Source organism: Anas acuta, chromosome 4 (genome assembly GCF_963932015.1).
Source record: "Anas acuta chromosome 4, bAnaAcu1.1, whole genome shotgun sequence".
In the NCBI taxonomy this organism is placed as follows: Eukaryota; Metazoa; Chordata; class Aves; order Anseriformes; family Anatidae; genus Anas; species Anas acuta.
The window spans coordinates 1,903,048-1,917,544 of NC_088982.1; the positions used below are offsets into that span (position 1 = coordinate 1,903,048).

Below are 14,497 nucleotides of genomic sequence, written 5' to 3' on the forward strand. Positions count from 1 at the left end.
GGGGCTGCCAAATAGAGATCCATAGCCGCGCGCTGCTCGTCGCGGGCCGCGCCCCCTGCGAAATAGTGAGCCAACTCGTCTCTATGGTCATCGGGGATAGAAGGGCACCCCCCAGGACCAGCGAGCGCGGCCGGAAGTGGTTGCCTAGCAACGCGCGGGGCATTGTGGGGCGCGGGGCCTGCCGCAGCCGGGAGCCGCCGCGAGGAGCGCCGCAGAGATGATGGTGAGCGCCATCCGCCGCCATCCGTCCCCATCCTCCGCCATCCTCCGCCATCCGCCCCGCCGCTGCCTCTCCCGGCCCCCGCCGCCCTCCGGGGACCACCGCAGGAGGGGATGCGGCGGGATCCGTCGCGCTTTGGGCCCGCGGATGGCGCCGCGGCCGGGCCTGGGGGGGGGGCGGGCGGCGGGTGGGGGGCTAGGCCCGGGTTTGAGGGGTTGGGGGGCGGCCGCGGGGCCTGCCGGGAGTTGTAGTCCGGGGCTGGGGGGTGCGGGGGTTGCTCCCCGTTGGGATCCGGCCCCCACACGGTGCCCTTCGTGTGGGGCGGGCTGTGGCGCTCCCAGCCCTCGGATCTTCACCCCTGGCGGTGGTCGTCCTGCTCTCAAGGTGTTTTAAAGCTGGGGGTGACAGACGTGTGGGCTGTGCCTGCACAACACGCCCGGTTCCCTTTGTGGAGCACAGCGAGGAGCCTGCTGGGGGCTTGGATTCCCTCTAGGCCCTGCCTGTGTTTCAGAGACCTCTCCCCGCGTTTGACATCAGGCAGGTGTGGTCGTTTTGTGAACGCTTTGTGTTCGTTCACCACGTTTTCTCTGAATACATTGCTATCCAGTTGTTCTCCTTGGGGTTGTATGGGCTGCGGCTTGAGATGTGACAGGGAAAGGACTGTTAGTACCAAAAGGACATGGAGGCCCTGGAGCGTGTCTGGAGCAGGGCTACAAAGCTGGAGAAGGGTCTGGGACACAAAGCATATGAGGAGCAGCTGAGGGAGCTGGGGGGGGTTTGGGCTGGGGAAGAGGAGGCTCAGGGGAGACCCCATTGCTCTCTGCTACTGCCTGAAGGGAGCTGTGGGGAGCTGGGGGTCGGCCTCTGCTCACAGGTAACTGTGATAGGACTGAGGGAATGGCCTCAAGTTGTGCCAGGGGAGGTTCAGGTGGGAAATGAGGAGACATTTCTGTCAGAAAGAGCAGTCAGGGGTGGGGACGGGGTGACAGGGAGGTGGTGGAGTCCCCGTCCCTGGGGGTGTTCAAGAGAAGGTGCTTGGGGACGTGGCTCAGTGGATGACAGTGGTGGCAAGGGGGTGGTTGGACCAGGTGATCTTCGAGGCTTTTCCAACCCTAATAATTCTGTGGTTCTGCTGTGCCAAACATCCTGCTGGCTCAGTGATTGCTGCACGTCCTGTCCTCTCCAATCTGGCATCAAAATCAGAAGCTCAGGGAGCTGTGGTGCCGTGAGACGAGCCCAGATGTTTCATGGACAGTTACAGGCGTGTGCTGGGGGCGTCTGGGTGGGTTTCAGTTATCCCATGGAAGGACTTTGAGCCCAGCTTTGGAGCAGTGGGGTTAAAATTAAAAGCTGAGTGGCTGGTACTTCGAGCAGAGGCGTTTGAGGGGTCTGCAGGTTTTGGCCTCGGCCTCGTTGTGCAGTGGGATCGTGCCGGGCTGCACCAGAGCACTGAGAGGGGAGTACCAACCCTGCCGTGTGTTCTCCCCCCAGCCAACACCGGTTATCCTGCTGAAGGAGGGCACCGACACCTCGCAGGGGATCCCGCAGCTCGTCAGCAACATAAATGCCTGCCAGGTGATCGCCGAGGCCGTGCGCACCACGCTGGGGCCGCGGGGCATGGACAAGCTCATCGTGGATGACCGGGGTAAGCAGCCTTGGCGAGGCTCCTCCTGCAGCTAATGGCCGTTCTGTAACATGATTTAATTTGTATTTTTTAAACTAACATAAGCATTTGTGCAGAATTCAGCTTCTCTGCCCCATGCTGAGCTGAGCTCCCAGCACAGAGGTGCAGCTCCTGGCTCAGGGCTCAGTTTGGTGCCTTGGTTCTGGCCTCAGCTGGTGCAGACATCCCAGCTGCCTGCTGCTGGGGTTCAGGCAGCTCTGCTTTTGTTGGGAAGCTGCTGAGATCCACGCTTAGGGTGACTCGATGCACATCCATAGCAGGAAGGAGGAGCTGTGTGTCCCAAACATGGTCCTCAGGTATCCCTGACTTCCTCTCTCACTCCCCCATCCCGTTATTTTTATGATGAGGCTCATAATTTGCGTGGGGTTACTTAGCTCTTGGTTTGGCTGAGTGAGTGTGGATGAGGTCAGTGGATGCTACTGGGTTTATTTTTGTGTGATTACAGATGAGACCCACCCCTCCGAGAAGACTTGCTTCAAGTCACTAAAAGAGTGTTGTTTTTTTAATCCCTGTTACTGTAAGGTCTTGGAACTCTCTTAATATTTTTTACAAACACAAATTATAATGATTGTATTTAAAAACGTGACTTGAAATTTCAATATTATTTAAATTTAATTTTAAATTTGCTCAGTGGATAATATGATTTATTTCTAGTCTCTTTCTTTACATGAGTATCAGACTAGGATATCTCTGTGTGTTTTTTTTAAACTAACATGACTCTTCAGAAGTAGAGGGAGATGAATTTAAAGCCTCTCCCTTGACTGATGTGGAGACTTGTTCAGCACTTCGACAAACTACACTTAATTTGCCCCAGAATTGGGCTAAAAGGGCGCTGACAATGTGGCATTTTTCCTGTTGATGTTCCATGCAACAGCTGTCCTGGGCTCTCCTCTGTCACAGGGAGGAGACCCGAGCTGTCCTTGTCAGCCAGCTCATGGCTGTGTTAAAATATCGTGGTGACTACATTGCAGATCACATGGGAGAGAGGAAACAATGCAGTAATTTGGCTGAAAGAAATAATTTTAAATGGCACTTAGGGGTTAGAGCCTGTGGTGGTTTCGACTTGAGAAAATTCACAGTGATGGGACTGGCTGATTGGTGTTTTTTGAGGTCTTTGAGGTCTGCAAAGCTCTGCTTAAGCTGACACGGCCGTTTTGTGGTGCTGAGGGCTGTATTTGGGGCATTTGGGTTTAATTTCCCCGTTTAAATCCATTACAGGCAAAGCCACCATCTCTAACGACGGCGCCACCATCCTGAAGCTCCTGGACGTTGTCCACCCGGCCGCGAAGACGTTGGTGGACATCGCCAAATCTCAGGATGCCGAGGTAGGAGGGTGACCCCGCAATGTGCCTGGTGGCACCGGTGTGCACATGGTATTAATTAAAGGGTTTTTGATCGTGGAGTGCTGACTTTTAGCCTGGTTTCTTTACTGGGGCTTTTGTTCTTGTGATAACTTCGGAATCCCGTGTGCTGTTTCAGCCAGAGGTGGGGAGAGGGTTTGGAATTTCAGAGTGCCAAGTTCCCATCTGGTGAGCAGGGGTAACTGGGAGGTGGGAGGTGTCACCGTGCCCTCAAACAGGGCAGAGTCTGAACCCAGTGCTTCATGATAACCAAAGAATCCAGCTGCAGATCTTTGAGCAGAGAAGCCCTCGGGAAGCCCTTGCTTGTGGTTTCGAAGCTGTTTCCCCAGCAGTTCTGCTGGCGGTGACGCAAAACCTCTGTCCGTGCAGGTTGGCGATGGCACCACGTCCGTCACGCTGCTCGCTGCCGAGTTCCTGAAGCAGGTGAAGCCCTACGTGGAGGAAGGCCTCCACCCTCAGATCATCATCCGTGCCTTCCGCACCGCCACGCAGCTGGTGAGGCAGCACTGCAATGCTCTGCCAACGCGTCTGGGGGGAGCAGCCTGTTCTGGGGAGGAGGGGGATGAAATAAAATCCTTTTTCCAGGCCAAAGCCAGTGGTGGAGCTGAGTGGGGGTGTCGGTAGCCACCTCCTGGTGTCTCGCTGCAAACATCAGCTGTTCTTTGGTATCACTGAGCTGTTATTGCCAGCTCGTGCCTCTGGGGCGCTGTTCCTCTCTGTTTTTTCTCCAGGGAAGGATGAATAAGCGGGAAAATTCACTTCCTGATCTGTGCTACTCCTTGTGCACCTTACGTCTCGTGAAGCAAATCAGTCAGTCAGGCTGAGCCTTCTCTGGGGGTCAACTCCCTCGGTTGTAATGCCGGGCTGGATTTGAGAACCGGGTTTGGAGGCTCTTAAATGTGCAAAGATAACGGTTCAAAATCCCACCAGAGTTCTTCAAAGCTGTTGTTTCTATGGTTTGACAAGGAAGAAGCCTCTTAATGACCTCATTAAGCTTCGAGCCATTACAACAGGAAATATTACAGCAGGTGGAGTCTGAGAGTTCTGCTCAGAGCACGGGCTGAGGTTGTGTATAAACGTTCTTAGCTGTATGTGCTGGTTGTCTGGTGTGTGTGTGTGTGTGTGGATGGGGTTTCCCAGATCTCTGCTGAAAGCAGAAGTGCAGCTTGGAGCCTCTCTCCTTTCTCTGACACTTGCTGGGTTTCTTCCAGCTGCTGTACTGGAAGGGGTGCAGTAGTGAAGTGCTTGAAACTTGGGTTACGTTGAAGGAGGGGTTAAAAGTTGGCATAAAACAAAAAGAAGTTGGAGATCTGCTCAGCTCACAGGCACGAATCACTAATCCAGCTGTTGGCTTGTGTTTTGGCAGGCTGTGAACAAGATCAAAGACATCGCTGTTTCCGTCAAGAAGGAAGATAAAGAGTAAGTTTCCCTCGTGGGTGACCTGGTTGTGGAGCTGGGCTTCGTTTGGTGGCTGCGAGGCTTTGCTGCCTCCTGCTGGGGCTCTGGCTGAGCTCTTGAGGTCAGGATGAGCAGCTGTGGCCCCACACCGGAGTTTTTCTTGAGCTCTAGGAATTTCCTGCTCCTGCAGGGAAGGGGCTGTGCTCTCGCTTGGGTTGCTGCTGCAGCAAAGTGGGGCAGTGTTTTGCTGAGCGCTTGGAGGACGCTGGGTACCAAAATAAGTGGCCTCATTTCTTCTGTCAAGTGACAGCGGAGACTTGTAGCGTCTGGTGGAATCGCTGTCAGTGTTAAATGCTCGGTGCTTCCCTTAAAATCAAATCCCTTCTTAGCTGCCAAGTACATGAAGGGAAACGGCTAAGAACGTTAATGAAATAATTACTGAAATGAGATGATAATGCTAGAGATGATTTTCTCTCTGCATTTTATGCTTTTATCTACTTGATTAGACCTTCCTAGCACCTTCAGTGGAATTTCTGACAGAGTAGAACTCTGTCACAACTTGTGTTACCCGAGGTAACGCTCGGAGAACCTGAATCCCTCTGAAGGGTGTCCCAAACTTCATACCACCTTGGGATGTAGACGAGGGTGCTCGAGCCCCTCTGTTCTGGTCAGGCATGTGGTATCCAAAAGCCAGCCAACCCCACTGGTACGGGTCTCATGTTTAGGATTTACGAGTCTCTTTTGGCTTCCATGTGCCCTGCTTTCCCCATCCGTGGCCAGGAGCTGATCCTTGCCTCCTCGAGTGGGTCTGTCATACACGTTTTGGGGCTTTGTGAGAAGAATCAGTGACAAGGCTTTGTCTTTTCCTCCCCTGCAGCGAGCAGAGAAGCCTGCTGGAGAAGTGTGCAGCCACAGCCCTGAGCTCCAAGCTGATCTCCCAGAGCAAGGACTTTTTTTCCAAGATGGTGGTGGATGCTGTCATGATGCTGGACGACTTGCTGCAGCTCAAAATGATCGGGATAAAGAAGGTGCAAGGAGGGGCTCTGGAAGTAAGTGCTCTGGGAACCTGCCTTGGAGGGTAGGGGGCAGTGACTGCAGCCCCTGTGAGGTTTGGCCTGCTGCTTGGGCTGCTCCTGCTGGAGAGGAGAGCCTTCTACAGTCACTGAATCATTATTCTGTGGCTGTTACTGTCTGTAAACACTTTGCACGAGCATTTTTGTTGAGAGGAAACAAAAATACCCCATTATCTTGCCGAGACACCTGAATTAGGGATGTTTCAGCAACTTTTTTCCTGGTGTCTGGGCCTAGTGGTATTCTGGGGCTTGCAGAAATTGCCCCCCTAGGCAGGGGGGAGTCCTCCTGTCTGGGTAGAAGCAGCTCCCCCTGCTCAGCATCATTTTGCCCTTGTATTCACCTTTTCAACTCCTTGGAGAGGTGTCTGTGGCTGGGGCAGATAACTTAGCACGCTGCTTTTTGGGGCTGGCTCGTGATGGATCCTGGTCACCTCGCCCTGTCAGCTAGCACGGAAAATCTGGGCTTTTCCTGGCTGAGGAGGGTGAAATGATGGATGCTCCCTGGGCAGAGCTGAGTCTGCAGTGAGATTTGATGCCCGTGGGGTAGGAAATTTAGTGCCAATTTCTCTCCTAGCCACCAAGTCAAGAAGTTTGCTGAAGGGGGCAGTGTTGGGCAGGGTAGTCCTGCTGCAGAGCAGTCCTAGGGATGGTGGTGGAGCTTGTAGAAACAAACCAGAGGGGAAAAAAAAAAAAAGGTGTGGGGCTGCGGATGAGAAGTATCTGTCTTCAAAGGACAGAAATGGGAAAGACATCAGAGGGAGAACAGATTGCTCCATCCCTTGATCTGGAGATTGTGTATAGCATCTCCTGCTGCAGCGTCTTGAGGGATGGGAAGGAAACGACAGAAGCTGGTGTTGTGAACAGAGAGAGGAAAATATTTGCTGCTTATTTGCTTTAAAAGTGGGTTAATCAAAGGAGACAGCTGTTGGTGAGCGCTTTGTAAATGAGGGCTGAGAAGCAGGGGGTCTCCTGGGGGAGTAATTAACCCCGCAGAGAAAACCTTGGGAGGCTGAGCCTCACAAAACTCCCTCTCCTCAAGGACTCGCAGCTGGTGGCCGGAGTTGCATTTAAGAAGACGTTTTCCTACGCCGGGTTTGAAATGCAGCCCAAGAAGTACCAGGCTCCCAAAATAGCCCTGCTGAACGTGGAGCTGGAGCTCAAAGCGGAGAAGGACAACGCCGAAGTCAGAGTGAACACGGTGGAGGTAAGAGCTGAAAGGGGGGAGCCTCTCCTGCCTCGGGGCAAATGGCAGGGAGCTGGCTGCTCTGCCTGCATCCTCCTGAGAGTCCCTGCTGCCTGTGCTGGGGGAAGTGTAACAGACCTTAAATTTCAGAGGTTTTAGGGCACCTTTCTGCTCTCAGTTACAGCCGGCAGCTGGGTGGTGACTTCTTTATGCCTAACGAGTGGCCTCCCGGGGAAGTCTTAATTAAGTGGCACTTTACATATGGAAAAAGACTGTGTGTATTTATGCCAACGAGGTTGTTCAGGCAGTAGATCTCTTTCCAACTCGTGGAAATAAATAAATAACCTTAAGAAACGAGGTGGCAGAGAGTGACCACATTGTAAAGTGCTGCAAGTGCATGGCTCCTGCATGATTGCGGTGTCTAAAAATCTGGGTGCTTTGCGTTTTGGGTCTCGGCCCTGCTGTGGTGTCAGGAGTTGTTTCCTTGAAGCTCTCCTCTCTGTTTTGGTGAATGTGACTCTTCCCGTTGCACTCAGCGGCTGTGTGTGGCATTGCTGTGTGCTGTCAGAAGTTCTCCTAGCTGCCCGTGGCTCTGCTTCACTGAGCTGGAACGTGGCAGGCTTGTGTGTAAGGCTTGTCAAGCACGGGCACGCTGCTAAAGCACGGAGTTTCTCCATGTCTGTTTTTCCTTTTTGAGAGAACGCTGAATTTCTTTGCCCCAGTGTCCTTGCACGGCTCTATAAACACCTCTGACATCAGTATAATCCCTTCCTCCTCCTCATGTTCTCCCTCTCAAGCTGTAGCTACCTTTTTCTCAGGTCACGCAGCCCCTTTATCTACTTGGCTCTGCTGCCGGCAGTATTTTAACAGATGTGCTTCTCCGTCATAAGTTGGAGTGACCCAAAATTGCCTCTGAGTCTCGGGAAGCACTTGGCTGCCACGGCCACGCAGAGCAGCGTCACTGCTGCCTTTGCTTTAGAAGAGCCCAGGTGCAGTGGGCTGTGTTTAATCCTCTCTAACACCACTGCTGGCCGTTTCTCTCCTCCCTGCCAGGACTACCAGGCCATCGTGGACGCCGAATGGAACATTTTGTACGACAAGCTAGACAAAATCCACAAGTCGGGAGCCAAAGTCGTCCTGTCCAAGCTTCCCATCGGCGACGTGGCTACTCAGTACTTCGCGGACAGAGACATGTTCTGTGCTGGCCGTGTCCCGGAGGAAGATCTCAAGAGAACCATGATGGTGAGCTGCCTCGTTCCTGGGATAAAGACTCGGAATTTAGCTTGAATAGTGCCAGGCTGCTCATGCCATTCCCAAAACAGGGCGCAGTCGGTGACTATACGTGAAGATTTAAAACAAAAATCTCATGGTTTCGTTGAGGAAATGGTCACTGTATGAAGTTGTCGCATACTGACAAAGCTGTTCCTTGGTGGAGTGACCGATCACAAACTGGTTGCAGCTACGCTGCTTTTAATTTCCCTGGTGTTACACCATATTAGGTGCTGCGCACTGCATTGCTAGAAGTTTATTTTCCCTCCTTCTTGCCCGTTCTGTTGTGAGTGGGTTTCTCTGAGCTGCCTTTGTGTAGCTGCTGGACTCCAGAGCCCGTGAGTCAGCACTTAGAAGAAGCATAATCTCATTTTGCTGTCGAGGATCACTTCTCTTGCTGGTAGCCTGCCTAGATACTCGAGATGGGAGGAAAGTAGATCATGTTTTTCTTGAATCTGACCTGCGGGGTGGTTTTGCATCAGCTAAAAGGCTGGGCTGTTCTCTGAAGAGCAGTAGCCTGCTGGGCAAATTTGTCTTGTTTGTCAGTGCTGGTAACACCACGCTTATCTTCCTCCCGTGCAGGCCTGCGGCGGATCCATTCAGACCAGCGTGAACGCCCTGGCAGACGACGTGCTGGGCCGATGCGAGCTCTTTGAGGAGACTCAGATCGGAGGAGATAGGTAAATGTGCCGGCTGTGAGCCTGGAGCCCTGTGCAAACACTCCAATATTAGCTGGAAAAGTGAGGGTGTGAGTGGTAGCAGGTGTGAGCAGCTCTGGGCGATGCTGAAAACAAGACTGCATCGTTACTGCTTTGTGAGAGGCTGAGGAGCAGCAGTAAAATCTCTTTTAAGGCTTATTTTACCTCTCTTATATGCTTCTTAACTATTTTTCCCCTGGTGCAGTGTAGAAGGCTTGGTGGTATTTCATTCAGACTTAAAGCTGCGCCTTCTGGGCCTGGTGGTGGCATCGCCTGGTGTCCCACGGTGCCACTTCACTCCGTAAATGAAGCTGTGAAGCTGCGGTGGGGTTCTTCCTGTTGCTAGAGGAGAAATCCTCTCTGGGGCTGCCTCCTAACATCTGCTGTGCTCCTGCCGAGTGAAAATGAGAGCGCCGGTTTAGCGCAAAGCCTTTAGCAGCAGAGAGCAGATTTCCCTGGGTCAGCAGGCGTGTCACTTGTGAATGAAAAGAGCTTCTCCGTCCTCGTGCTGTGTCGTGTTGGTGCCGAGGAGCAGCCCTGCCCTTTTTGTTTGCCTCAACCATTGCTGTGTTGTGTCCTTGGCAGGTATAACCTCTTCACGGGCTGCCCGAAAGCCAAGACGTGCACGATAATCCTGCGAGGAGGCGCCGAGCAGTTCATGGAGGAGACGGAACGGTCCCTGCACGATGCCATCATGATAGTGCGGAGAGCCATCAAGGTAAGGAGCCCGGGGGTACCTCCCTGCTGGCTGGGACAGGCTCTGGGGCAGCCGTAACGCCTTCAGCAGCCTTCTCACACCCCCCAGCACTGGCTGAGGTCTCTCCTGCTGAACCCAGGAGCTCCAGCCTGTAGGCTGAGTGTGCAGGCGAGCAGTGTCTGACTGAATAACTCGATTGCTGCCTCCTCTGCAGCATTGCCAGCTGCTTTCCAGGCACGCCTGGCTTTGTCTCCTCTTTAGTTTTTAACTTAATTATCCTCGCTGGGTTGCTGCGCGTTCTGTCAACACCTTCACCCTGCCAGGGAGCAGTCTTTGGGGTGTGCTGAAGTGGATGTGAGTGGCAAGGTTGATTTTTCTGCCTGAATTTCATCTGTTACAAGCCCATTCCTTCCTCTCTCAGTGAATTCTCAGAGGGGTGAGCGTTGGTAACCAACCCCCTCTGTGAAGAGGGGGGTCTGAGGTGTGTGGGGCTGTGCCGTGCTTGAAGGGCTCCTGGTCCTGTGTTCCTGAACTGCAGCCGTTCCTGGGTTGTGCATGATAACGTGGTCATGTGTGGTGTTTTTTTTTTTTCCTGTGAGAAGGAAGCATGTCAACACTTTTGGAACTGTTCTGGCTTTAGAAAGAACATCCCGATCTCTCTCTACCGAAGCAGATAGGGAGGGGGAAAAAATAGCTGGTAGGAGAACTTGGCTGCCAAGAGCTGCTGCAAATATCTTCAGTTCTGAAGGCTTCACAAAAATGAGGGACACTTGTGCAGCATGAGAGAGGCTGCAGTCTGCCATCCCCTCCTGGGACAGCTCCACGGGATGGGGCTGCTGGCAGGGGCCACCCGAGGGTCTCAACTTGTTTCTGAAGTGTGATTGCCCCAGCTGGGGGCTTCCCCTGGGCCCCGAGTGCCTGCGTTTTTGGGACAGGAGTGCGAGCATCACCTCTTTTCCCCTTCTCTTCCAGAACGACTCAGTGGTTGCCGGTGGTGGCGCGATAGAGATGGAGCTCTCCAAATACCTCCGGGACTACTCCAGGACCATTCCGGGCAAGCAGCAGCTGCTGATAGGAGCTTACGCTAAAGCCCTTGAGATCATTCCCCGGCAGCTCTGTGACAACGCCGGCTTCGATGCCACCAACATCCTGAACAAGCTGCGAGCCAAGCACGCACAGGTGGGTGCCTGCCCTCGGGCAGAACCACTCTTAATTCCGCTACGTTTCCGCTGGGCTCGTGTCCCCTTTTGATGAAACGCTGTGTTTTGTTTTCAGACGCGGTGTGGGCTTGCGGCAGGTTGCTATAAAGGGAAATGATCTGTTTTCCCTTTGATCGCAGCTGTCGGGCGACTTTTTTGGAGCTGGGAGTTGTGATTTGCTTGTTTAAAAATGCATCGGTTGTCAGGAGGGAGGCTTCTATATTAAACATGAAAGTAATTAGTGGGAAAGTTGGCTCGGCGGTGTTTTTTCCAGAGGAGCTGCGGACTGCAGGCCCTGATTGCTTGCCATCACTTCACATCTTGTGGTGTGTGTGCACGTGAGGTCCTAATTCAGGCAGCTGGGTCTGGGTTTGCTGCTCGTGCCTCTTAGCAGCAGCCACGTCGCTGTGGCGTCACGCTGAGGATGACTGGTGGGTAAGGGGATGAGACAACAGCAAGGTGCAAGTCGGTTGTGAAGCTTTTGGCAGCTTCTTTGTGAAATGGAGCAAGTTTCCTGCTCTGTGAGGCTTCGCTGCTGCTGTTGGAAGCCAGCCGAGCCTTTTTTCCACGTGTTCTCCTCAAATTTCCCCCTTCCTTTGTAAAGCAAGGTCCAATCTTTGTCTCCTTGAGTGTTTTCATGCCCTCACTTCTCAGAGTGCAGACCCTGAACTGATTCACCCTATAACAAGACCTTTTCCTCTTTTCTCTCTCCTGCCAGGGCGGCATGTGGTACGGCGTGGACGTCAACAACGAGGACATCGCCGACAACTTCGAGGCCTGCGTGTGGGAGCCGGCCATCGTGCGCATCAACGCGCTGACGGCCGCCTCCGAGGCCGCCTGCCTCATCGTGTCCGTCGACGAGACCATCAAAAATCCCCGCTCCACTGTGGATGCCCCACCCGGGGGCCGGGGCCGGGGCCGAGGCAGACCCCACAACCACTGAACCCCGCTCCCTGTGGGCGTCCTGACGCGGCCGGGGCTCTCCCCGAGCGTGCGGATGGGAAACGAGATGATTTCTAGCTTAATTAACAGGCCCTTCACCAGATGGTCACTCGGAGGGCTCACAGGCAACCACTGGCCTCGTTTAATTAGAGTCAAATCTTGGCGGCGGTGGCAGCCACCCACGAGGTGCCCTGCCCCAACATTTCCTACACAGCACTGATCCCCTGAGGCTCGCCCCGTGGAAGCTGTGCCGGGCAGAGCCCTCCTCGCTGCTGGCAGGCAGCGCAGCGAGCACGCCTGGGGTTTCTTTGTATTTATACGTCTTGCTGCTGGGGGTTTGAACCCAGGCTCAATAAAAGAATGGAAACCCGTGGCGGGCTCTGGTGACTCTCTCTTTGCCGCTTGCTTCATTCTACAGGGTGGTGGCTTGAGGTTGGAGTACTTTTTAAGCATTTTTTTTTCCCCATTTTCCCCATCGATTCTGCTCAGGGACATTTCTCCTTGTGTCCTCCTATTTGTTACCTGCTCTGTGCAGCATGTGAGTGGTTGTACTGCAAAAATGGGGGCAGTTGCAGCCTTTCTGTAAAAACCCTCCTGCCATTCCTTACTCTGGGTGTTAAAACATCAAAGCTTTTTAGAGATAACACCTCTGCTGTCCAGCTGGGAGGGGTAAAAACAGGATCTGGGCACTGTGTGGGTTTGGGGGGGGTTCTAACATCCCTGCAAGCTGCCCCATGTGTGACTGCTGCTGTGTCCTTCGTGAGGAGCTCAGCTCTTTTCAGCCTCTGTCCCTGGCAGTTGGGTTTGGGTTTGAGCTTTCTTCTTCAGGAGAGGGAAGTGATAGCACGGGGGCTGCTTCCAGTAAGGCTGGAGCAGCAACTGGTCACACTGGTTTGGTGCTGGACTCGGGGATACATCCTCTGCCCTGGGTTTCGGGTAGCCCCGGGGTGAGCAAAAACCCCACCTCGCCCTCCACAGTATTTATTCAACACCGGATCATAAAATAGTTCTTTACACACTTGGTTTTTTTCTTTCTTTTTTATAATTCTTTAAATACACATTGTTTACACTCGGCAAAGTTTCAAAGCAACAACATCAAAGTGCGTCTACAGGTGATAGTACCAACCAAAGTGCTAAAACCAGGGGGGACCCCGGAGCCGCCCCCCCTTTCCTCCGGCACCTCCAGCCTCGGGGACCCAGTTTAGCATCGGGGGGCGACGGGGCGGGGGGGGAAAAGGGGACGTTTGGTTCTCCAGACACTGGCACATCGCTGCGAGAGACTAAAATAGAGCTAGATTTATCGAGAGTGTTTAAAAAAATAACTGAGGAGGCAAACTCGATACCTTTTGGGAAGAAGGGGAGGGGGTCACTGTACAGAGCGCCTCGGGCATCCCTCGGGGCCGAGCTTCTGCTGGAGCAGGCACCAAGAGAAGCGCTGTAGGGCAACGATTGTGATGGGGGACGTGTGTCTGTCCCTCGGGGAGCCCGTCCGTCTGTCCGTCTGCTGATTATCTCGAAGCAAATGTGCGCTGACCCCACAGCCACCCCGCCCGCCCCCCCAACCATTGCACCCTCTTGGCCCCGGCCCCAGCCCGGATCCTGCCCCCTTGGGGCTGGGTCCTGAGGCTGGCTCAGAAAATCCCGTTTGATTTTCCTGCTTTTTTAATTTTTTTCCCCTCTCCTTGCTGCTGTGCAGCACCGAGGGGTTTGCAGCAGCTTTTCCTCCCGCTGGTAGGGCCGAGCATCGCCCCGCTCACCCTACACCACGCTTTGGTTGCAACAAACCATTTCCAGCTGCTGAAATCACCCTGCTCCCCGCTTTTTTATTTGATTATTATTTTTTTAAAGCATGTTGTCATTTGGCACCAATTCCCAACCGCTTTTGCTCCACCCGAACCTGCAGGTTTTCAACCCAAAACGAGAACCTGGAGCCACGCGCCAGCTCCCAACTGGGGCTGGCTTCGTCGTGGCTCCTCTTAGAGCCGAGGGAAACCTCTCGTTGTCTGCTCTGAGAAGAGCCTAAGATCCTTTATCGACATTTTTCACATATTTTGCATGTTTTTTGTTCTTTTGAACCTAATTCAGAGCCTTTTGGCTGTGTAAGACCTGGCCATGCCCATGCCTGGGGCTGCAGCCGGGGCTATGACCCCGTGGTGACATTTGGGATATTTTTCCCTTGCCATCCGCCCCGCTTGCTGGATAAATCAAAATCCTCCTTGGATGGAGCCAACACGGGGCTTTTCTCCTCTCCTGGAGAAAAAAAACCCAACGGACGAGGGAGGGAGGCAGAAAAAAACGTGGATTTGGGGTGAGTTTGGCCCCCGAGCTGGCTTTTGCTGGTGTTATTCCTCTTGATGCCCCTGCCTGGCACCGAGGTTCAAGAGAAGGGGAACGCCGCTAACGTTGGCCATGGGACAACTTTGGGCAAGCTCTTTAGAAAAGGAAGAAATCCCCCAAAACGGGTCCTGTGGGAAGCCACCACAACCCCAAAAGAAAGCTGCTCGCCCCTGGGGCCCCCTAGCTTGGGCTGGGGATTGTCATCGCAGAACCCCAGTGGGGCTTCTCTAGGGTCTGTTATGGGGTTGAGCTCACGCTACAGCAGTCCCTTCCCTGCCGGCACCCTAAAAGCGCTGCGTGGTTTCGGGGTGCTCCCGGGGGATTTGGGATTTTTGGTCTCCATCGTTTCCAGAGGGATTGGGGCTGAAGCTCCACGACTGAGCACCCATGGGGGGGGAAGAGGGTGGGCGATGGGGGCTGCGGGGCACCCGGTGGC

At 53.8% G+C, this 14,497-nt stretch overlaps 1 protein-coding gene across 1 annotated transcript; it reads left to right on the forward strand.

Moving 5' to 3' along the window:
- The first annotated feature begins 61 nt into the window (after positions 1-61).
- CCT7 (chaperonin containing TCP1 subunit 7) lies at positions 62-12,097 on the forward strand. Its single transcript, XM_068679519.1, has 12 exons — positions 62-223; positions 1,712-1,865; positions 3,123-3,229; positions 3,635-3,760; positions 4,632-4,684; positions 5,541-5,712; positions 6,776-6,940; positions 7,973-8,161; positions 8,771-8,868; positions 9,472-9,604; positions 10,556-10,762; positions 11,501-12,097. The coding sequence occupies exons 1-12, from the start codon at positions 218-220 to the stop codon at positions 11,723-11,725; spliced, it is 1,635 nt and encodes a 544-aa protein (XP_068535620.1). The 5' UTR covers positions 62-217; the 3' UTR covers positions 11,726-12,097.
- The last annotated feature ends 2,400 nt before the right edge of the window (positions 12,098-14,497 follow it).